This window comes from Elaeis guineensis, chromosome 3, assembly GCF_000442705.2.
Source record: "Elaeis guineensis isolate ETL-2024a chromosome 3, EG11, whole genome shotgun sequence".
Lineage (NCBI taxonomy): Eukaryota > Viridiplantae > Streptophyta > Magnoliopsida > Arecales > Arecaceae > Elaeis > Elaeis guineensis.
The window spans coordinates 124,525,854-124,551,129 of NC_025995.2; the positions used below are offsets into that span (position 1 = coordinate 124,525,854).

General features: G+C 39.3%; 1 protein-coding gene across 4 annotated transcripts; it reads right to left on the reverse strand.

Annotated features, from left to right (window-relative positions):
* Positions 1–765: 765 nt before the first annotated feature.
* Positions 766–25,028, reverse strand: LOC105040322 (FACT complex subunit SSRP1; the record flags this gene model as incomplete). 4 transcript variants are annotated; one of them, XM_073254833.1, is given in 17 exon segments in its annotated part: positions 766–948; positions 1,063–1,161; positions 1,265–1,412; positions 1,495–1,646; positions 1,743–1,940; positions 3,177–3,269; positions 3,391–3,473; positions 3,686–3,798; positions 3,978–4,069; positions 4,159–4,242; positions 5,126–5,262; positions 6,528–6,633; positions 16,113–16,298; positions 17,388–17,752; positions 17,873–20,484; positions 21,598–22,364; positions 23,234–25,028. In XM_073254833.1, coding segments are annotated over 14 exon segments (1,728 nt in total), but the record flags the coding sequence as incomplete, so codon positions are not given.
* Between the last annotated feature and the right edge of the window lie 248 nt (positions 25,029–25,276).

The following is a 25,276-nucleotide window of genomic DNA, read 5'->3' on the forward strand; positions in this document are numbered from 1 at the left end:
TGGCAGCTCATTATCAATGAAAGGTAACACCACTGGGAGAAGGAAGTTGGCGAGGAGGTAGTGTAATCATCCAATAAGATTCACAACCATTTGAACAATGTCAGATTTCAGACAAGTGTGGTCTTAGAAATTAAGAATTCATTGTACTTAAGAGGGGAAAACATGCAACAAGCATTTTCATGAAAATGGCAGGAGTAACAATAAAAGTATGAAAAAAGCAACAAGCAGTTTGATGAAAATGACCAGCTCATTTGACAACACCAATGCTAGGAAAAACATTTGCGAGGAGCTAGTTTAATCACAAAAAGACTAAATAATCAGACTAACAGGATGGAGAAAGTATTAAAGATGAAAGTTCTGGACTCCAGAGGAAACAACTATATGAGGAGCTGGTGGAATTCCCAAAAAAAGAAAGCTCGTATGAATGAGCTGCAATAAAACATTCATTGGCAGATAAGTTTGGTTCAGGGAGCATCACCAAGAACAATCTCTTGAAAAGTAAAATTCAAGGATGAAGTAAATCAGCGATCTTGACGTGGACCCCAGACCAAACCATTCCCACATACTGTTTTATGAACAGTGAAAAATATCTAGATCATATTAGGCTATATATAGCATATTCATGTAGCTGCTAGTTCAGTTTGAGCAACAAATCATGTAAAGTATGGAACTAGGTTGATTAGACATTATATAGATCTATACTAACGATAATTTGGTTACCAATTTTGAAAAGAACAGCTATGTTTCTACAGGAATGCAAGTTACCTCTCTTTCAGCATTTGAAAAAAACATGAACCCTGACAATGCCCTTTTTGGTGCGTTAGGATCTTTTTTCTTCTTCTGCCTTCTCTTCTTTGAGCCTTCTTCATCCCCATCCTTAGGTTTCCTCTTAGTAGATGATGCCTTAGTACCAGCAGCTTCCTTTTTTGAATCCTTGGCAGCAGGTCTCTGGATTGGCAAATTTAAGTAACTTCAGTTTTATCAGCATATATCATTAAATTTCAACAAGAAGACAAGTCTATGAAAAAAGAGCAATAACAAAGTAATGGTTTTCTCTTATACTTCTTTATCATCTCCCCTCTCGCTAGCATCAGACTCCTCTTCTTCAGAATCATCAGTAGGAGACCCACCATCATCCTTATCAGCAACAAAATCCTCATCCTACATTTTTTTTTTCAAAAAAGGGAGAAAAAAAAGATCAGCAGTGCCATGATTCATATATAATAAAATAAAACTGGTGAACTACAGTGACCATAGATGGCACCTCTTCATCACTTTCTTCACCACCAGCCTCATTCTTTATTCGCTCTAGATGTGGATCAACAGCATCATCATCAGCATTCTGAAGCACAGCTGCAACACCATTTGTGGTTTGCACATCTCCAAGGTTCATAATCTTCAAACCCTTTCCACTTCATAAATCCAGGGGAAGCAGGGGTTAGTCATCAGATAGCAACTCCAGGCAAGTGCAGTAAAAGACTGAAGGGATCATACCTAATGAAGTCAAAAAGGCTGTGATATTCAGTCCTCTGGATATTTCTAAACAGGTGTTCTTGATCATTTTTAAGCTTTACAAGGAGATCAAAATAGTGAGATGACACGCTTGAGCCCCCAGCACCATGCCTTTCAAACTCAACATACTCAATCTGCACCAGTTTATTAGGAGTACAGCACTCACCACAATGAGCCAATATACCACAAGAAAGTAGCGTTGGTTACTCATATGTCCCCTGAACCATTACCTCATCATGAAGAATGAGAGTTGGAGGCTTCGGTAGAAAGAAGAATCCCTTCTCAAGAGGGTACAACAATCCATCTTCGGCTTTCAATGATGACTTGACTGCATACCCACCTTGACAACTGCGGAATGAACTGACTCTTGTCACTTTGGCACCAGATAAACCACGCAAGACCCAAATGAAGACATCACTAGTTAGACCCTGCACATATACCAACAGTTCTAATTGTAGCAATCCAAAAAAACTACAAACCCAACATGAAAAATTAACGAACAAATGCCCTCGAAACTCCGTGAAGCTGCAGATCTTAAGAGACACTTGTCTGCTATGCTATAGTATGCTATACGGAAATTATAGCAGAAATCTGACATGCCTCGTACAGAAATAGCATAAAAACAAGCCAAACAAGTTATATAAGAGATTCTCTCAACTACCATATAAGGATGGCAATCCCAATATCCCTAAAACAATATTTGAGCTTAAAACTTCTATAGGAGATAGTCATTCTTATGATTCTGGCAAGTGACAGCAGCAATGAGCTTTAAATTCTATACATTAGACTTCCAGGAGCAGGGAGAGACATATGAAGGTTAGCATTATAGAACAGATTTTTTGCTGATATGTATATACACATACGCTAACCCACACACATACGCTAAACCACGTGCGCGCACGCGTGCGCGCATATGCATGCGCACACACACGTGCGCATATACACACATGAGCTCACTGAACCCATACAAGCATTGAGGTGTCCCATTCAAGAGCTTAATCTCGTCTGGTTTCCTACACAATACAACAAGTGAAGGTTAGCATAATAGAACAGATTTTTTGCTGATATGTATATACACATGCTAACACGCACACACAAATGTGCGCGCATGCACACACACAGAGGAAGAGACATATGAAGGTTAGCATAATAGAACAGATTTTTTGCTGATATGTATATACACATGCTAACACGCACATGCATGTGCACAACACACGCACGTGTGCACGCACCCATACGAGCATTAAGGTGTCCATTCAAGTGCTTAATCTCCCCAGGCTTCCTACACAATGCAACAAGTGATCACCACATTGCTATGTGTGGCAGCTTTAGTGAACCAGTTAGACAATCCAAAAATCACCATCTCTGAGACAAAGAACTCGTGCATTGAATTTGATCTCAGCACGCTAATCATAATTACTAGACATGCAACACGAGTTATATCATAGGACCAGCAAGCTCTGAATCCCAACTTGTTTGACTAGTCCAAACAAAAGAAAATTCTAATCATTCTATACCGCTTAAAACTCTCTGCCACTCTATGATAACTATTAAAAAAAGAAAGGTTCCCAAATATTTGGGTACTCAAGGCATTGTCAGTAAAAACCAAATTATGCCAAGATAGAGGCAATAATCAATTCTTGGGGTATGAATATATACTTCACCTTATATGATGCTTCTAGTTTGTCCTTGTATCTTGTAGCTAAGAGATCCTCGCTTAGAGACAGGCGCCCTTCAACAGCAGCTTCTGCTTCAAACTTGTACAAGGCAGAACAAAGAAAAGCACTTAATGGTTGAACTTGGGGAAAAATCAAGTTCAAATTATGAGCCATTAAGGTACAAAAGAACACTATGCAGCAAAGATAATAGCTTAGCTACCTGAATAACAATATGTGGGTATAAAGTTTGTCCTTTGCGAATCGGCGGGTCAAGTGTGATTACAGCAAAAGTATGAGTTTGACCTGACTGCACAAAACACAATATAATATAGTTGCTACAATGCTCAAGGGAAGAAGGCATTGTGATCATACAATGTTAAAGCACACATATGAAACACAAAAGCACAAAGTAAGCCATTAATTAATGAGATTCTTTTAAAACCACAACAGCAGAGAGAAACCACTTGTTAAAGTGGGAGAATGGAAATGCAAGAATAACTCGCACAAGAAGGAACCTGCCTTTGGCAACAGGAAAAGCCGAATAACACTGCTATACTGAATCTTAAAATCATTAGCCTGTCCTTGCAGTCGCAAGAATGAAAAGTGAAGCTCAACACTGTACCTCCCTCTGCAGATACAAAATTTATATCAGCTTCTAAGGAAAAATGGATGTGCACCCAAAATACACCCCCCCCCCCCCCCCCCCGCCACGGAAAAAAAAAAGGAAAGGAAAAAAAGAGCAGAAAAAACCACCCAGGCACATGCATGCAGATAAACTGATTGCCCAAATACAGCTGGTTCATGTACCTAGGTGTAAGAATTGCAATTCCTTCAAATGTGACAACAGCTTCTTCTGATGAACTAATATCCGCCAATGACATGATTTTTTCTAGTAAAACCTAAAAAATAAAGGTCAATTTCTCATGAGCTCAACATAGAAAAATCCAGCATTCAGCCAAATACACCGGTGCAAATTGATTTTATTTACCTGAGCTGGAGGACGATTTTCATCACCAACAAACTGAGTATTAGAAGTAGGTACATGAAAACTTAAATCCATCAACGAATCTTTCTATAGTATTAGGAAAAGAAATAAGTCAGAAAGATGCAGTAGAAAAAACACCAAAATGTTAACCAAACATATCAATGCCACAGAAGCTCCATTATGGTAGAAAAATGAGAAACATAAAATTGCGAGAACATTGGAACAATTCTACTAAAGGAATCAATAAAGCATAATTTCATCAATTTTTTTTATAGAAAGCTCGAGTTATGACAGGCTGCTAGACTCTGTCAGCCACCTCCCTTTCTCAAGCCTCTTTGCTTTCCAAGTCACTTATCTTTCCAACCCATCTCCCCAGTTTTGGATTGATGGGGCAGTATGTCATGGTTTAGAGAAGCATAGCAGCAGAGCACCTTCCAAAATTGAACATATAGCATATATGTTTTTAAAACAACAATTTTGGTAAGTTCAATTTCATTCACTTCTTATGGAACTGAATTCCAACCTTCCAATATCTATTCCTCTTAAGGAGCTGAACATATCACGTTTAAATCCTAAAATCATAAGAAACTCTGTGGTTCATTGCTTATTCCAAAAGCAAATTATCAGCAGGATCAACTTCATGAGCTAACGCAATTTCCCAAATAACACAAAGGGAACATGGACATATTTCCATGTTTTTGCTCAGTTGCAGATGAACCATAAGATGTACAATGAAGTAATAGGGCTTTAGAAGCTAGAAGTGGGAACAGAAAAGGGATCCTAAATGAGTTCCAGAAAGAGAGGGTAACAAAATCTATAAGACTTACAATTCAAAGTGCACAGAAACAAGAACAGAGTGAGAATTTGGTCTAATGATAAGCTTAATATACTTGGGAATATCACCTCAACCAATTGCCTAATGCCTATGATATAAGCCTATAGCAAAATCGTTAGAATCATTGATGTATACCTCATTAGCCCCAGTAGTGTCATCAACGTGGAACTCCAAGTAAACATCTGTTTTTCCTTGCAGCTGAGTCTGTGCAACATCTGCCAGTGAAACCTCAAATGCTTGCTTTGAACCTACCGAGAATGTAAGCATGTTTCCTGCAATGCAAGTAAAAATGAAGCTTGCAATCATGTAATTTGAGTGACACAATGGAAAGGAAACAAAGACCGTATACCTTCATTAAATAATGATCTAGATTAGATCGGTTAATAGAAGTCTGCAAACACTTACCTCCATGCGTTGTTACATTATGATTTACAAAGCATGTGCTCCATTTCTTTTATATGAAATAAGCAAGTCTTCTAAATGATGACAGCATGCCCCATGTATATAGATAACAACAGCTCTGGCTTACAGGCAGTGGTACTGGGAAATTGCTTTCATTGTCATGCTTGTTGATTTGAAAAAGGACCCCCACAACACACACATACACATACAAAAAAAAGGGAACATGGCAACTAATCCTATGCCTTTTGCCCCCACTGTTTTTCCTCAAAATGTTGATCTATGCCTCGCTCCTCTCTTGAGCAGATTCAACTCAAACTCTGACCAAACTAACATTTTTCCTCCCTCTACATTTTTCGATTTCAGTTTTTCTTTTTAAACAGCCAAATGATGACAGCATCAAAAACAGAAGATGTCTGAGCTGTCATATGTTAAAATATTGTCAAACCCAATGCCTGGCAGATACTTATAATTGTTAAATCTTTCAGTTTAGAGTTGTTTATAAATCACAGCTGCATTTTCCTTATATCTTTTGCCTCAATCAGATTTGCCACAAATTATTTTTTGAAGTACTTAGCATCAGTGTCCTAGTTTGTGTTGCTTTAGGTTTTCGCATGTCTTTCAGAACTGTAGTTGATTTACACATTTAAGACTAATGACGGTAGGCAGAAATAGAAACATATCAAAATGACCAATCCATTTGATTCGCATAATCATCACATTGATTCCTTTTTGTCTTGAGCATTTAAGAGATACAAAATAATTGTATGCTGACTGCTACATAGTGCAACTTATTGTACACTTCAAGAACAACATGTTTTCCATCAAAACTTCGAAGATGATACCAGATGCAGTTAAAACAACCCAAAAAACATCCAATTTGACCAGCAAAGCAAAGACTTCATGGTAACACCATGAAGGATTTGCAATGGATTCAAATAAAATATACCAATATCATGATTTAGATATAGCAACTTCAAGATTGCAAAAGTACCAGGCAAAAACTAAGTTTAAGGGGGTATAATTTTGCTGATTCAAGAGAAGCAAAAGCACGTTCAACAATGATAGTAATAACTAAGATGACTGATATTTCAAAAATTTAAAAATAAAAAACAATAATTAAAAAAATAACACCAACCATTGATATCAACACCTCCCCAATTATGGCCACTGACAGAAAGCTGCTTCTCTTCTGGTGTTATTCCAATAGATTTTTGAATAAAATTTGTCATGTTAGCGACATCCTACAAGATAAAATTAAGACAACCATTATCTAGAGCCATCAGAAAATATTCACAGCCCAACCTATGATGATAAGTATAAAATGTCAAAATTGCATAATAATTGATCCACAAAAAAAAAGCACTCATCTAATTATGTAACATAATGCCATAGATCACAGAATCAATATATTCCCAACTTTTCAATCCTGCATGAGAAGAACATCCATAATATATGCAACTCAATATTTATGAAAGTTTTGATTTGAATTTGGCTTATTTACAACACACAAAGAAAAATAGAGTACAAAAATGTCTAGCATTGTCATCTTTCCACTCCATCAAAACTTCTTGTGAAATCTAAGGGATAGAGTCCCTCCCTTGCTGCAACCAATAAGGTATGCATCTCTAACCACTGATTAGCCTCCTAAGATTCACACCAAGCCCCACAATTGTATACATATCCCATCTCCAGCATCTAGGACCTTCTCTTAGGGTGTGTTTGGTGTTGAGTTAAAAAAAAAAAAAAAGGCACTTTGTAGCTTCTAAAGCAAAAACTGTTCATCAAAAAACTTTTAAAGCATTATGGAGACATTTTTTGCGGTTCGCCATCTAAATACTAGTGCCATCCTATTATAGTGTTGGTATTGCTTCGACATACCAAGTGTTGGTATGCCTGCCATACCAAATTGATTCCGTACCAATACCAGTACAGTATGATTGGCACACACCGGTACTAACCGATACGGCAATTCTTGTTTTTCATTATCCCAAATATATGAAGTATATCTTAAATCGTTCATATCAATTCTTTACTTTGCTCCCCACATACTTCCTTTACTTTTAGCCTATTACTTTACTAACCTATTAGCAATATCAATGATATAGCACTCGATCCTATACTAAAGAAGGTAGAAATAGTAAGTGCAAAAGTAAAAGGAGAAAGTTGGGAGAAAGATTGTGAGAGTTTCCAAAATGTTTTCCTTCGTGCCAATGTTCCTTGTATGACTTGTGGAAGTCCTGCGGAAAGGAATTTTGCTAAGTTTCCAAGAATAATCCTCACTTAGAGAAGCAACCATAGATTGCCAAATCATGTCGACCTTATTGGTTTAGGGCATATCGAACTAGATCGGTCGATTACTGGCATCGTTCAGCATATAAAATCAAAACGGGGAGGTTCGCCTTCGTTGCTTCATTTAGTCAAAAATTTTTATCTCGCCCTCCTACTCGCTCAAGCATCGCACTCGTTTCACCCTCGCAAACCAACATGTAAGCTTCTCTCCTCCCCTCCCTCTATCTCCACCTCCATCGAGACCCCAGTAACCCCACAGCTCAGTTGACAACCAAGCCAAGATGGGGAGCTCCTTGGATCCTCTATTTACCTGTCACTTCCTCTCTCTCTCTCTCTCCCCCCCTCCTCTTATTGACTCGCCTTTGCCTAAGCAAGGGGCAGTGGTGTCGTGGTGGCACTGCCTCTGACTTTCTCTCCCTCCCTCTCTCTTCCTCCCATTTTTGGTACATTCTGGCATGATATGATATAGACCCATACCATACCATATCAGTAGTCAACCAATATAGGTCACAGTACTAGTTCAACGAATCTTAAAAGTGATGCAGTCTGGTTCACCACTTACAGGTTTCTAATTTAGTAAGACCTAACTCTTTTCTTTATTTGTATAACCTTGGAGGTGTTTTCTGAATTTTTAAGAATAATCTTCATCAATAAAGGTTAGACCAAGATGTCAGACTCTTTCTTATTGCTAGTTTCTATCTAGGTAAAGAATTAACTACTACTCCTTGCTCTTTTGGAAAGGACATCTAAAAGATTTGGCATGCATCTTTTAAGTCAAGCAAGAATTGATCAACTGTCCTTTCAGCTATAATATATATATACACACACACACACACACATATACATACATATATATACATCTATACATATATATATGTAAATATATACATATATATACACATACATATATATACACATACATATATACACACACACACACACACACACACACACACACACACACACACACACACATACATACATACATACATATATACATATATACATATACATATATACACATATACATACACACACACACACACATACACATACACACACACACACACACACACATATATATATATATATAACCCACAATCAAATTATTTCTATACTAGGTCAGTGTAAGCACTCTTAGAGGCCCATCTATTTTAAAAAGTTACTGGCAACCAGGCAAGTGCAATGCACGTTTAATGGATACATAAACTGTAATTTACCTTATACACAAACTATAAAATATTATTTATGTAATTTTTTTTTTTCAAATGTATCTTTTGAAATCAAGATATCAAAATCTACCCACACTAAGAAATGCCTATCTCACCTCAAATCAAAATGGATGGATATGGAAATAAAAGTAGAGGCAGTGAGTGATTTCTCTTTCATTTTTTAGCAGCCAGAATCCATAGTTTGGTCTTAAAAGTCTTTGCAAAATATTATTGATTTTCAAAATTTGAGACTAATTTGGATATTGTCACTAGACTTGTCAAGGGTGGAGGAGAATTTTCCTTCCTTTTTAACAACTGGAATCATTTAAGTATTTTGGAAAACCTATTCAAATTATTTTCAAAATCTCTCCTTGTTTAGATATCCATACCCAGTCTAATTTCCTTTCTTTAGTAGATAAACAACTAATTTGATTTTAGAAAAATCTTTCAAAATATCACTGATTTCCAGAAAATGCAGAGTAATTCTGGAATTTAATCTACAAATATGGAAGAGCAAATAACTGACTGAGATAATTTATACATTTTACACAAATGAGAGTGCTTTTGGTTAAAAAAAATGAAAGACAAAATCCAGGAGGAATATTCCTAGATTATGAAGTTGTATTTTAACATCCGAGAGATTAAGAACAGAATTTTGAAATGTTCTATAAAGATCAAAGTAGTAGCCGAATGCAGTGCATATGCAGTCCCATCTGTGGGGTTGGTATTTTAGAAATATTTACAAAGAAATTGATTTCATAAAATAGGTAAATGTAAGTAAAAAATCAGAAAAATAAGTTTAAAAAAACTGAAACTTTAAGTGTACACTTCAACACTTATTCAAAAGCCTGCTTTCATGTAGTACAATAAGTTAACCTTAAAATTTATAAAAAAAAAAAGAAAAAAAAAAAAAAGCCTATGAACTATGCTGAAATTCAGGTACATCAATGCAACAAAGAAATTTACAAATTGAACAATAACAGAAACATGAAACAAAAATACATAACCTACAATAGAGTTTAAAATACCCAGCTAAAGCAAAACATTAGTATGTAAGATAACAGCTTTTAAGAAGGCACTCAAAATGTTGATCTTCTTCGGTAAATGACCGTATCATCCATCATTATCACAATCAATATGCACCATACATCATGTCTCAGCCATACATAGATGCCTAAATGCCTCACAATGCAGCCCAACCCCAATAAAATGCAATCACTAAGCTGCACCGCATATGCAGATGCATGAGCTGCATTTCAAAACACTGGTCAAGATCTCATTTATAACCTTCTTTGACAAATCTCCCACATGCAATCTTTATCTTGTTATCCCACCCAACCCACCAAGATTATGAGCAAATCTCTCTCTCTCTCTCTCTCTCTCCCCCCCCCCCCCAAAATAAATATTGCTTTTTTTGAAGTGATATAAAGTGGGCATAACATCAATATAAATTCTCTCCTTATTTGAACAAAACAAATCCAAAAGACAGGCAATTGGCAAAAGTGGTAAGTATCGGACATTTTAATGTTTAATAATAGAAAAAAAAATTGCCACAAGGCTCGATGGTTTCTCCACATTGTTGATGCCATATGACACTAGGAGGATTGGTGTTTTATGCCCACACACTCGTGAATGCCATCAAGCCTAATATAAGTGCCACGCGAACAAACAAACTTTTGATTCCAGTATTGGATATCATAGCATTAGTCAATGTTAAAAGATAAACTGGCGAAGTTGGAAAAGTACATAAACTATATATTAAAAGATTACATTAATGCCCTATCGGATCATAAAATATATGTAGTGGCATTCTATCCTGCCAACACAATCCAGCACTATCCCATGCTTATCCTCAACTCCAATTGCACATGCATAAGAACAAACTACCTAAAGCAAAATAAATGTTGAAGAAAACTGCCTCGAGATTCGATCCACAATAAGCCTAAAAGGAGGTCTAGGACGACGAACGGAATCCAACAAGCCCAAGAACAGCCCAAACGAAGTCCAGATGGAGAAGATACGCATGAACAAAGACTAGAAGAAAGTGGTACGGCCCACAAGCCACCGAATGGGGCCCACGGGCCAGCGCAGGCTGGTGGTGGCACTGGCCAGGCCCGGCAGTGCAGCATGCTGGGCCGACCCAAGCGAGCGCGGCCCATAAGCACGGGCGCCAGCCCACTTGATCCACCATGGACCGCGATCTAGCGCAATCTACCATGTGGTAGGTGGATCGGACAGCGGGGATCACTCCAAGCATTATCCGACGGCAGGAACGATGGATGCGAATAGGCGGCTGAGATGTGATCTAGGCACCATCCCACGGTGGCTGTGAGTGCGCGATCGAGCAGCTGGAATCGGTTGCAGTGAGGATCCGACGGATGAGGATGACTCCGGTTTGATCAGGTGATTTGTGGCCCTGATGTGCGCGATTGGACGGCTCTAGTGCGAGCCGATCGCAATCGGATGGCCCAGATTATTTTTGGATTTGATTTGGACTCGATCTCCTATTGAAACACTATTTTGGAGATTCTGGAGCCTATATAGCTTCGATTAACGAGCCATTTATTGCGGGAGGTAGCTGGTGATGTCCTGATTGTGCAGAGAAGCTTTTTCAGAGGTTTAAAGAGCTTTTATAAGATTTTGGAGCTTCTTGTTGAGATATTTTTGTATATGGGTTGAGTGGTGAGTTCTTCTTGTATTGTTTGATTTTCTCTCTCGTAGTGAAGCTTGCACGCCTCATGGAGGTAGGCCTGAGGCCAATCACTGAGCAGACTGATTCAAACTGCTACAGGTGGATAGCTGGTGATGGAATCCTGAAGGTTATGCACGGTAATAGAATTATTCTAAAGAAGAAGAAGAGAATGAGAGAATATTACTACCTGACAAGGAGCCCAGTGCGAGGTGGAGCTTCAGGAGCCAGGGAGAGGCTAGTACGAAGTGAAACTCCAGATGGAGTTAGATCGGACACGAGACGGAAATTCAGGAGGACGAGAGACGACATCACAGAATGAAGTTCCTATTACCACAGGAGACTTCCCCAAGCAATCTTTGATCAGAGTGGACACAATCCATGATGAAGTGGGATCGAGCGGTCTGGCTCGACTCCCACGTTTGCCAATCCATGAAACAGCAGACGTGCCTCAGGGCATAGGGGCGAGATGGATCACAGGCTCTTAAAGACAGATGGAGGTCAAATATCGAATCGAGATAGAAATTATTGAGAAAATATATCTCGAAATTCGATCCATAATAAGCTTAGAACAAGATCCAAGACGACGAACAGAATCCAACAAGCCCAAGAACAGCCTAAATAGAATTCAGACGGAGGAGATATGCGTGAGAGAAGGCCAGGGGCAAGTGGTACGATGCACAAGCCGTCGGATGGGATCCACAGGTCGGTGCAGGCCGACAGCGGTGTAGGCCGAGCCCAACAGTGCAGCGTGCTGGGTCGGCCCAAGCGAGCACGACCAGCGATCTGGTGCAGTCTACCATGTGGTAGGTGGACTGGACAGTGGGGATCGTTCCAGGTGCAATTCGACAATAGGAACCATGGGCGCGAATGGGCGACTGAGATGTGACCTGGGCACCATCCCACGATGGCTGTGAGTGTGCGATCGAGCGGCTGGAATCCAATGCGGTGAGGATCTAACGGACGAGGATGACTTCGATTTTGATCTGTGGCCCTGATGTATGCGATCGGGCAGCTTTGGTGCGAGCCGATCACGATCGGACGGTCCAATCATTTTTGGATTTGATTTGAAATCGGTCTCCTACTGAAATGCTATTTTGGAGATTCTGAAGCCTATATAGCTCCGATTGATGAACCGTATGTTGCAGGAGGTAACTAGTGACGTCTTGGTTGTGCAGAGAGACTTTTTGAGAGATTTCAGAGAGCTTTTGTGAGATTTTGGGGCTTCTTGTTGAGAGATCTTTGTACAAAGGTTGAGTGGTAAGTTCCTCTTGTATTTGTTTGATTTTCTTTCTCTCGTAGTGAAGCTTGCACGCATCGTGGAGGTAGGCTTGAGGTCGATCCACGTTATCTTGATTTGTTTGTGGTATTTTTTCTCTCTCTTTCTTCTTTCTTCGTCTCCCAACAAGTGGTATCAGAGCACAACAATAAACCATATAAACTATGATCCATTTGAAATATCTCATGGTATTGTGAATACATATATATATTTTTTCCATAACAATGCATAGCTATAGATTTTTCTTCACACATGCATTGCATGTTTATCTTTTCTAGTAACCAAGAAAAATCACTCTTATAATAGATGAACTTTAGACATCCATAAAATTATCCAATCTTTCTTCTCATCTTCAAGAAACTATCAATGCTATCTTTTACTCCTAATAAGGGTCATAACTGATTTTGAATGACAATTCTCCGGCCATGTCATTGCATGAGTAACTAGTTAACATTTCCTTGTTTGATTAATTTATTATTCATTAAACATTTATACATCATTCTCTGAACGGTTCCAAACCAAATGATTCGGGCTGTGTTGAACCCTACTGATAGGAAATCGATCCAATTCTGGCATACAAAATGGCACAGCAGCCATCTCAGAGGAAGGGGAGCATAAAGAGAGGAAGAAAGAGAGGAGGGAGAGAGGAGAGGGGGAGAAAGAGAGGGCCTTCGAAGGCCATCCGAGCTCTTACCGTGCTTGATAAGGACGAAAGGAAGGAAGGAGAGAGAAAAGGGGATCCTTACCGAATGTTCGAAGGCCATCGGAGACCTCCGAACGAATGGTGATCCCGCCGCGACGTCTCTGACAGTCGATGAGCCAGTGCTGAGGGATCTGAGGGTGGTCGAGGCCAAAGGAGGGCCTCCACTCCTCCAATGCGAAACAGGGGTTCGTCTCTGTTTTGCATTTTTTTGATTTTATCGTGCGAAGTCGGCAACTGCGTATTTTATTTCTTTTTTTATAATTTTGATTGAAATCTACAACACTGTATTTTATTTCTTTTTTTATAATTTCGGTTGAAGTGGTAACTGCATTGCTGACTTCACATAATAAAAGCCAAAAAAAAAAAAAGTGAAACAAGAGCGAACCCCTATTTCTCACTGAAGGAGAACGGAGGCCCTCCTTCGACCTCGACTGCCCTCAAGTCCCTCGACACTAGCTCGCCGGCCGTCGGAGTCGTCGTGGCGGCATCACCATCCGTCCGAAGGCCTCTGACAGCCTCCAAAGACCCAGTAAAGATCTCCCTGTCTCTCTCCTTCCCTCCCTCCGCCCTTATCGAGCTCGGCAAGAGTTCGGATGGCCTCCAACGGCCACCGAAGGCCCTCTTTTCCTGTCCCTCTCCTTCTCTCTCCCCTCTCTTCCTCTCTTTCTTCTCCCTCTCCCCTTCTCTGCCCTATCAGTTCAGCCCAACATGGACTGGTACGGACCCGTATCGCTAATTGGCCGGCACGGGATCCAGTTCGACGGTCCTTAATTAAACACCTTCTAAAATCCCTCAAAATTAAAAAAAAAAAAACTTTTAGAGTTGCCTCTAAGTTTATATATAAAACAAATAACTAGAAAATATGATTAATTGTAAATAAATCTTTGTGAATATGAGTAGAAATCATTTAGATTTTATGACTTACAATTTTTGGCAAAATCAATGTATTAAAAAGCAAATTGCAAACATGTAGTGGCCGATGGGTTTCATAATTAATGCTGGAGAGCTGGTGCGATATACCTAAAGCAAGCTGGTGAAATATATCAATATGTTTCCTTGCTAAGGATCAAAAACTAATATTTTCACATCAACTTCATGCAAAAATACTGAAAATAATTAAGGACAATGCTATAAAACATCATCCACCAAACATTAAAAGATCATGTCAACATCCACATAATATAAAGGCCCACAATCTAATGACGAGTTATCATGATCCAGGAAGCAAAATAACATCTCATACAATAAAAATATCCAGAATCATATAACATCAACCATAAAATAAAGATATTCAGCAATCACATAACATCAATTAACATCAATTATCCACAATCATTTTACATAATTCACCTAACAAAGTATCCCCATTAGTAGATAAAACTCTAGAATCTTGCCATGAAAATTCAACTATCAATGATTGACTATCTCAATGATCAATCATCATCCATCACTTCGAGAGATCTGCTCCTTGAGCATTAAAACTAACAGTCTCTAGGTCATCAAATGGTCCGCATTAAACTTGTAGAGCACCGGCTATGATAGCAGGTTTTGCCCAGATAAATCAAGCACTCATATCCAAGTTCCATATAGTGCCACCTATGATAATTAGCATAGCAATTTCAGGCCAAGCCATGTAATGCACGTACCAACCGGTTTTTAAAACAATGGGTAAAAGACAGGTTCTAAAAAAGGCAACTAAACAGTTTTTTTTCCATAAAATCAGTTCATTCTTGACTCTTGTATAAACCATTTAGCAAAATTTGTCAACCACAACATCTTTATGACCATATCATGGTCCACTATACCAACATGTAACATGAAACATCTAGTACCAGGCATACCGTACCATACCAATAAGGGAATCTAGAATGGTACTGAGATTCGATATAGCACAGGGCCTGCTTCAGGCTCTATCATGAAAAATCAACTAATCCTGGCCAGTTTTGTGCTGTACCAACCCATACTACTCAATTTCAAACATTATCATAGCGGGGCTTGAGAAAAGGGTCTCCCGACTTGGTTTTCATACAATGTTGTACCATACCATACCAATAAGGTACCAGTACTATAGTCCATACAGATACAAAAGAACCTTGGCCCTTACCTTAACTCTTTCATCTAATCTTAGGCCCCTTTATTGCTAACTATCTAGCTAATACATGTTAATAAGAACCATGCATTCATTGTTAATTCATAACACAAAATTCTTATAGAAGTTAAAATTAACTAGCATGCCATCACAACAAAAGCACTTCACCCTACATTTCGAGATCAGCAACCCACATTTCCTACAACATGAGTATCAAGCTTATTTAACATTTTGGTCGCATTAACTCTTTCATCATAGTTTTTGAATGAGAAACATTCAAAAACCTTATCAGGCTCATATTTTAAGAAACTTCTGTTGACATCTTACAATTGTTGATTTCTTTTGTGCAATTTATAGTAAGTCCTACCTTTTCATATTTTCCAAACGATTTATGTTTTTCGAACTAAAATTAGCAATATCTATTACTTAACATATACTGAAAAAGGTTTCAGAGAACCACCTGTTCACGGAAGCCAATGAACTTGTAAAACAAGCCATCCTTGATTCTCACCCCAAGCTGATACGCCCTGGGAACTTTCATCCAGGTCAGCGAAGCAATATCTGCTTTGTCTACTTCGATAATTTTTCCACCACCTTGCTTCCTCCATGCAATCCCGCCTGCATGTACCCTCAACTGCCCTGGGTTCTGCATGCACCCATATGAAAACCAGTGGAACTTCAGCATAGCAAAGTATTCTGAAAACTTTCAGTTATATAATTCCAAATTCCAAAGAGCACAGAACAGTAGCAATATTTATAGAGATTAACTGAAAATTTCCAGGCTTTTTGATTGCACAAATATAATATACAAAAATAATGAATAGGTAAGTGTGAGAAACTTAAGCAAAGCAATAGAACTTCATTTATTCAAAGGGTGTTTGATGACCAAATAGGTTATAAACGATTTTTTGGAAACATTTTTCTTTATTGGTGCACCAGATAACGTAAAAGGTTCCCAGGAGCTATGAAGAACGTTTCTTCTATAAGCAAAAGCTAAAACAAGTATCCTAGAAACCATCAGCACAAGTGACAATTGAATTTGTGAAACCAGATACAATGGACAGATGATATCTATAATTTATTTAAGGGAAAAGAATTAGTCCAAAATGGTAAACGCGAAATAGAAAAATCACCAGTTTCATCATCAATAAAATTGACAGAAGACATGGAAAAATATCATAAGAAACAAAATTCCGTGGTAACAAATAAACAAAATCCCACGGTAACACAAATAAAAATGCAAAAAAAATCTCAAATAAAATATTGCGAACGTATTAGCACCAGCGGGCCCAAGTACCGCCTCTGTTTCGTTGCCCTTATTTAACCATAAAAGGGGAGGAAACCTTATGAGAGGAACAACTGATAAAAGTGACGAAATATTCGTTAAACGGGAAAGAAAAACAGACTTAAAATCCACGATCGAGCACTTCAATAATAGAAAAACTTCCAAAGCCTTCAAAGGAACAACATGTTCAACCTTCCCAGATCAACCAAACAGACACCAAGAAAATAAACCATAGGAACGCGAAATGCATGGATCTCCCCTCACATAAACATACATCCAGATATAATGGACAAAGACAAAGAAAACTCTATATGCTTCCTTGAAATCGTAAAAAACAAGAAGAAGATGAAGAATAAGAAGAAAAAAAGAATAAACAAAGATCAAAACCCTAGAAGATCAAAAGAGAGCCGAACGCGAGACAAACACTGGAGAGAGGGAGAAAGGGATTACGGTTCCGCCGCGTCCTCCGAGAAGGATGTTGTTGAAGAGATGGCCGTCCGTCATTGCTCCCGGAGACGAAGGTGGATTTTTCTTCCCCTCCTCCCCTTCTCCTTCGTTTGAGCTCGAGCTCTCGCTCTCTCAAGCTTTTTCTTCACCCCGCTTCACTCCACGCAGAGCCCAGCGCCGAGACATCTCCTACCTCGCTCACACCCGGGGTATTTATAGCCGTAGGAGAGAGAAGGCTAGGGAACGCGAGAACACAAGGCGGTAGGCTGGCGACACATGCTCTATCGACGGTTACGAACACGTTTGTGTCGCTATGTCGCCTTGCCGCCATTTTCCTTCCTGGAAGTATTCTTCGTAAAAAAGCACTCCTAAGATTTGAGGATACTATAAAAAAATTAATCCTCCTTTTTATTTTACAAACTCAGTACCAGTTATAATTTTTTTTCAATTATGTATATTTTAAAGGAATTGGACAAATATAACCCTACCTTCCTCGAGTTGGATTTTCTTGCCATGTCATGTGGACCTGCTCAATAAGTAGGTCGGATCACATTCACGCCGGGGTCAACCCAAGTATCATTTAATTTAATTAAGCCCAAATTCGGCCCTGCCTTTAAGCTACTTTCTAAATTTGATCCAGCTACTGATCAAGTTTTGAGCTTTCGAACCAACTATCAGATTTCTACTGCACTGTTTGCACATTGGATATGTAGAAGATCTTCGTGGCCTCGAATCTGCGCCTATTGCTGGTGTTGGAGAGTTATTAGATCTCATCCTCAATAATGGAGATGCCGGCGAAGCTTGAGCTTAATCCCATGATGCATGTCAACAGCATTGGTGAGATTTAGACAGTTGACAGGGTGGGACATGAGGTCATGGAGGGCTAATGAAGGACTGGAGGAGGTCGGCAACAATGTGGAAGTTGGAGAGCCAGAGGATGTGGGACTGAAGGAGGTCGGCAACAATGTGGGAGTGGAGAGCCAGAGGATGTGGGACTGAAGCAGATGGTAGGGCCCAAAGATCTCTTGATGGGCAGGAGGAAGGTAGGACTAAGGGCAATGACGTTGGAGCAGATGACAAGAGAAGACTTGGAGTCATGGAGAAAGGAAAGCTAAGAGAGAAGGCAGAGGTGGTGTGCAAGGACTTTGGGCTTCACCCTTCTCAAAATCCAATGCTGCTACCACTCTGCGCCTCTCTTGGCATAGAGGAACCAAGGAATGTGATGAGATTGAGAAACTGTCGGACAATGCTCAGTGATTGAAGGCATTACTATGTTGAGAAGATTCCATCAATTAGCGTCGAAGACTTAATGATAAGCTAGGCATCCATCTATGATACATATTATATTTATATACGTTCCAAGCTCAGGTCAAGCTAAGGCTTTGTTGATGTGAACCCAAGTCCGGCTTGTTTAATGAATAGGCTCAAATTTCATATCTGACTCAACCTTCCAGACTTAAAACCAAGAGTTAGATATGTCCGAAATACATCAGACTCGAGCAGGGTGGGTGGGCTGCCCCAACAAGTCTATCAGTGTTGAAAACTTAGAATTTATACATATTTGTAAAAATAGAGTTTAATCCATAATAAATATATAAATAAATAACTAACATCAGAACTTGTTAGAGCACGATAAACAAGTAAAATATGGAGCTAACATATTGACTAACTTGCTCAAGGTAAATTTTCTATTATACTAATTATATTTTAAAATCAAATATTCACAACCTTGTGAAATTTCACAACCTGGGCCAACGGATTGGTGAGCTAGTGCGGAAGGATGCCGCTCCCCCTCCAACATGAATTTTTATTTTTTTAGTACCTTCTATAGAAGTTTTGAATAGGAGAGAAAATACATCAAAAAAATTATATGTAGTATAAATAACTAATACTAAAACCTGCTAGAGAATAATAAACCAAGATAGTATAAAGATAACAAGCTTGCGCAAGACCGATGTAAGTTTTATTTTATACTAGTTATATTCTAAAATCAGCAAATTATTATGTTATGCAAACTTGTATTCAGAACTTGATCATATTTTGGGTTGGTGAGATACTGCAGCAGAGTCTGAGACAATTTTATTCTAGCCAAATTTTTAAATTGAAAAAGTTCCTATATTCTTGCAAAACTTTCTAGAAATTTTTAAACTTAAAATTAGTTTTTTTAAAATAAAAAGGAACAAAGGAGGCCATAGACCACGAGCAACGTGGATAGATTCCTATATAAGATCCTTAACCGTCATGTAAAGGGTGGAGGAATTGAATTGGATCCCTATTACAATTATAAAAGGATTTTACTAGCTTGATAAGGTATATTTGGATATAAGCAGCTTTGCCAAAGCTCCAGCGGATGAAAAGGTTTGAAATTTTTGAAGAACTTAAAACGCAAAGGGTACTAACTAAATTTTAAGATAATAAATAAGACTGACATCCTAGTGCTACATTTATAACCAGTAGCCACATGCCCACCACATAGAACCCAAAACAAGATATCTATATAAGCAGGTGCACACCATTTGCAACAGTCTAGGAATCTCAGTTCATGCAGAGCTATCAAGGCACTTCCAAGCATATAATGAGCACCGCAGGCTGCAAGGATTTCAACAGCTTACCACTCAAGTATATAACTAAATATTTTAGCATACAAAAATCTTCCAACTTACTAAAGCTGTAGGGAAAAGTTCCATTTCATGTCATGTTATTTGAGAGAGAGAAAGATAAAGCCATTGAATTTGTTTATGAAAACTAACGAAATGAAATAGTAGATTGAGAATGTCTTTAACAATCTTCATGCATGCATGAAAATTTGGAAAGATGAAGTTAAATAAGACTGCAATAATACTATGCGAGTCAAACGAAGATTATGTGAAATGAATGAGATCTATCTATGATAATGCATCGATGAAACAAAAAAAAAAAAATCCATGAACAGATGAAGTTCATGAGGATCACAAGGCTTATATATACAAGTCAAACAAAAACAATGTGAAACAAGTGATCAATCAACACAATAAACATTAACCAAAATATATATGAAAAAAAAAGTGCAGGCAACACCCCAAAAGTCATGCTCCCTCCTCTCCTTTGATGATCTCTTCATCTGTTTCAGAGAAGTAACAATAAAACAAGATAAAACAAAAATAAGAAAAAGAAGCAGGACATAAAGGGATTAGATTAAAGTAATATGAACCGGGCAACTAATTTGTCCACAATAATGCATCCACAAACATAAACCAAGACATGGAGACGTTTCATATGACCATAAATATGTAGGGCATATGATGCTTGTATATCTATTTAATTTGTTAAATGCATGAACCATATCAAATATTGGATAACTTAGAAGCTGCCAACAAGTCAGGTTTATGAAGTCCCAAATTGTTATATCAAGAGATCTAGGTTCACATATAGGCTTCACCAAGAATTTTGAATATCAGAGAGGCTTGACGTGAGGCAAACATCAATACAATGTTGGGCCTGTGCACCATCTTGCCAATCTCTCCCTTTGTTGCTGATCCCTCCTGGATAACATGCCCTCTACTTATTCAATGAATTAGCCAATAATCCACACTTTGTATTAAGAGACCAACAACCAAACAGCATATCATGACTTGGACACATCTCTGATGCAGTTACTTGAAACCAGGTTTAACATTTACCAAAACTGATATATTCAAAAATAACCATGATGAATAAAATAGAAAGAGCGAAAATATGAAGTGGAGCATTACAAATACCCGAACACATCTCTCCCATTATAAAATCACTGTTCTTTCAGTTTTCACATCTCCTGTTATGACATGAGGTAGTAATGCATTCTTCCTTGGTGCAAGAGTTGGAAATTCAACAACAATTAAAGTTCTGACCAACCAGCCAAAACTTTTACTTCAGATGGGGTTTTGGAATGAAACGGTTCTATTTCAGAAAAGCATGTCCTTGAGCAGTAAATTTTGTCTAAACATTTTTGTCATGGTATCTTACATGTCAGAAATTCAATTACAACAAAATAAAAACGATGTCCAAGTATTGGTGTAATATTTTAGGAATTGGTTACAGATATCAACTCACTTCTGCTGTTTGAGGTAACTTAAAAATTTCTAATTAATTTAAGATTTAACAAATGCAGGTAGCAGTGATTAAAATAAAGGCAAACCATCACTAAACTTTCAAAAGACAGCTGAGCCTCACATTTATATTCCTTCAAATTAAATACCTATTGTGGATGCAGCCTTCCAATACGGTCGTTCCCTCTTGGATCTCTTGTTGGAATCAATCCAGCACCACACATCCATTGCTGGCTGATATCTTGAGATTGCTGAGGGGAACCACATCTATGGACATTAGGCACATCTTTGGGGAGGCGAATAGCGCCGCTGACTAGGTCACATCCTTCATGGTGGAGCACATAGGCGAGGTGCTGTGGATTGATCAGGGGACTTCTCCTGAGCCCCTATGTGATATTTTTTTTCTAATCTTTTTAGTTGAATTCATACTAGACTTGTATGAATACTCCATCTTAGCAAAAAAATCAAAAAAAAAAAAAATCAGTCCAGCGAAAATACAATTGAATAAAATACAAAAAAACCAACATACAGAACATGGTGAGTGGATTTTTCTTTTTCAATGTAAAAAATGATAACATCTTTCTTTGCAGCACTCTGAGCCCATAATGCTTCTCCTATGGGTGCAGTGTGTTGCCTCTAGCCTAGAGCAGTAAGAGATCAGCAGCATGATCACCAAGGATCAGAGGTCAGGGACCAAAACTGGCCTACTCAACAGAATGGATGATAAACAGAAATACTGCTACTCATCCTCGACATTGTCGAGACCCCCAATGCACTGCCCCCTTCTGTCAAAGACTGCCTTGAAGGACTCCCCTTCAGCATGAAGTTGCTCACAGAATCTCCTCTTAGACTCATTGATGTTGCTCTGCATGGTAATCCATACAGCGTCCTCTTCATCAATTAATGGGTTGGAATCCTGAAAGGGCACAACAGCCTTTTTAAAAAACAAGGGCTGGTACACTAGCACTGAAAAAAGGAAAAAGTAAAACTATGAAGCAACTCACATTTGCTTTGCATGCATGCCTGATGATATAAGGAAAATTTATAGAAAAGGTCAGATATGAAAGAGACAAGCAGAGAATGCTATATCAAAAGAACAAACAAAAAAGAGAATCGCCACTATAACAATAGCGAGGGAAGAAGAACAGATCCCAAGTTACCTCGTAACAGTCTACTCAAACCAGCAACAGGTGATAAGGCAAAAAACTTGGAAAGATCACACATACAGTTGACAACACAGAGAAAAATACAGAAGCATACTGCTTGGTTCATTATGCATCATAATCATTGTATATAACTTCCTTATGTTCATTATACAGATATGAAAAATGTTTGGACCTTGATGCATGCAAGAAAGGAAATGTAGAGACAAATATTGGAATGACGGCACATTTATATAATATATCAAGAGGCTTCAAAGTATATTTGGAAATTCAGTAGGCACCTCCTGTGAAAATTTTACATTCTCACTGTCACAAAATACGCAAGCTGCTGAATAGCCACTATAGAACAGCAAGCTGGAAACATACAACGTACACAATAAACAGTGGCAGGGACTGTAGGGTAGAAAGCTTGTCAAAAAGGTGAGGAGATTATTCACTGCCATGTTAACTTTTTGTAATTCATGGGCAAAATTAGAATCAATAACCATTAAAATTCATACACATATTGTCACATAAAGAAACTTTGTATGGGTCATTTATGATCAACAACAGCTGTAAGCTGTTGCCCACCTGCTACTTGCATTCCGATGGACAAGGAAAAAAAGATGAAACCTGATGATACCTTAAAATATTCTCACGGTTCTGAGAAGTGGAAATACAGCTCCAAGTTTTTTTTCCTCTTAATTTTACTGTAATTGGAACAATAATGATACAAGTCTAATAGAGTAACATTTTATTGCTCATGCGATTTTGTGGGTCGAGGAAAGAGTGCCATACTTCCATTTGAAGGTTTACAAGGACATCAGCCTCACTTTTTAAGTCCAAAACATGAAGAGGGGATGCCAAAGGCTAAATTCAGGGAGAGCACCTATGGTGTATTAGTATACCAAGCGTTTCTTCAGCCATGACACCAACGTTACTTTTAGCTGGCAAGGGCAGATAGCCTCCTTGTTTGCCACCACCTGGACCAGCTTGTACTACCGAAGTGAAAGTTTCAGGTTCAAACGGCTTATGAACATCCTAGGGAACTGGAGGCTTAAGTTCACAACGAGTTCGCATCACGTCAGAATACTGGCCATGGAATTTATATTTGTCTTCTGCAGGGTGTTGCGTCATATCCAATGGATGGGAGCTTTCCTGTTCCTGCTGATAGTTACCCATTTCAGAATTCTGAGAATGCTTTGGATATCCATGAAAGGATTTCTCTGCTAGATTGATCTGTTGGTGATCATTAGGATAATACTTCCCTTGTGGACCTTGCGACACATAATCAGGTGCCATATATGAAGCTTGCTGCCGAGAATCATAAAAGGCTCGTTCCTCTGCAATGCTAGCTGTATGATTTTCTGAATCTACTCCAGAATCACCCTGTCTATAACTTTGGGGAGGCAGAAAAGAAGCATCAGGGTGAATGTTTCTTGCATCCACGTATTCCCCAGGTTGAAGGTTATAATCCTTGTAGATGCTATGAGGATTCACAGCTCCCGGGGAATTCCAATATTCCACGAATGCATTTGCTTGCAGACGGTGATTTTGCTGGCCAACATTGGACCATTCCAACCAACGTAGCCACCGTGATCGGATCCAACGCTGCATGCCATCGTGGCCGATAGGGGATTCACTATTCAATTGCTGCGGCCATTCCGTAGAATTTTGGCGCCCGTGATCTCAAAGCAAATTCAATCTTCGTTCATCATCCGCTGAAATCCTGCCAGGGGCGTAATCGTACCGATTGTAGGGCTGTGGAGGAGGAAGGAAGATTACCCATCGCAAGTTCTTCTACTCGCATCCTCTTCCGGGAGTCCTCTCTTTCTAAGAACTCTTCTTGAATGAACCCTGTGGAAGAGGAGGAAGATTACCATCGCAAAATCTTCTATTCGCATCCTCTTCCGGGAGTTCTTTCTTTCCAGCAACTCTTCTTGAACGAACCGCTGAGGCAGAAGGTAACCAGGATGAGGGATCCTGCCCCAAGGCTCCGAGCCTCTTGCCCCCAGCATCCGGAACGGCATCGGCGGAGCCGCCCTAGGGTCCAGGAACGGCGGGTCGTAGAGGGGCCAAGGGAATCGAGGGTCCTGGGAGAAGGGCGGGTGAACATCGGGAGGGAAGCAGCGGAGGTGCTCGCTGGCGTACCGATTACGATCGAACGCGGGCGGAGGCGGGCAAAAGGGGAAGTGAGGGGTTGAGCAGACTGGGCATAGGTGGCCTTGAACCGGCAGGAACCGCCATGTATGGTCCATCGCCAGCTCGATCCCGGGAGCAAGGGTTTGCCAGGAGGATCTAGGGTTCCGGCGGTGAGGATCGCACGTAGGGTTCGGAGGGTTCTTGATCCTATCCGGGCTTCAGGAATAGAAGAAGTCCCTTGGACGGGAGAGGGAGGACGGCACCGGGGTGGGGGTGGGGGTGGGGGTGGGGGAATGGGGGCCCGGCCGGGACGCGGGGTGTGGTGGGGGGTTGGGTGGTGTGGATTTGTCGCGAAGGTTGAACAGGCATCGGAAGCTCAATCGGTGCTTTAGGGCTCGTAAGTTGTAACCCGGTCTGGTTTTGTTGCAGTAGTCCGTTTGGCGCGCAGTCCGATCAAAAACCCTTATTTACGGGGTTTTTTTTATACCCGAGACTCATTAAAAACAGATGTATAAAAAATATAATTTATAAAGATACCATGTAA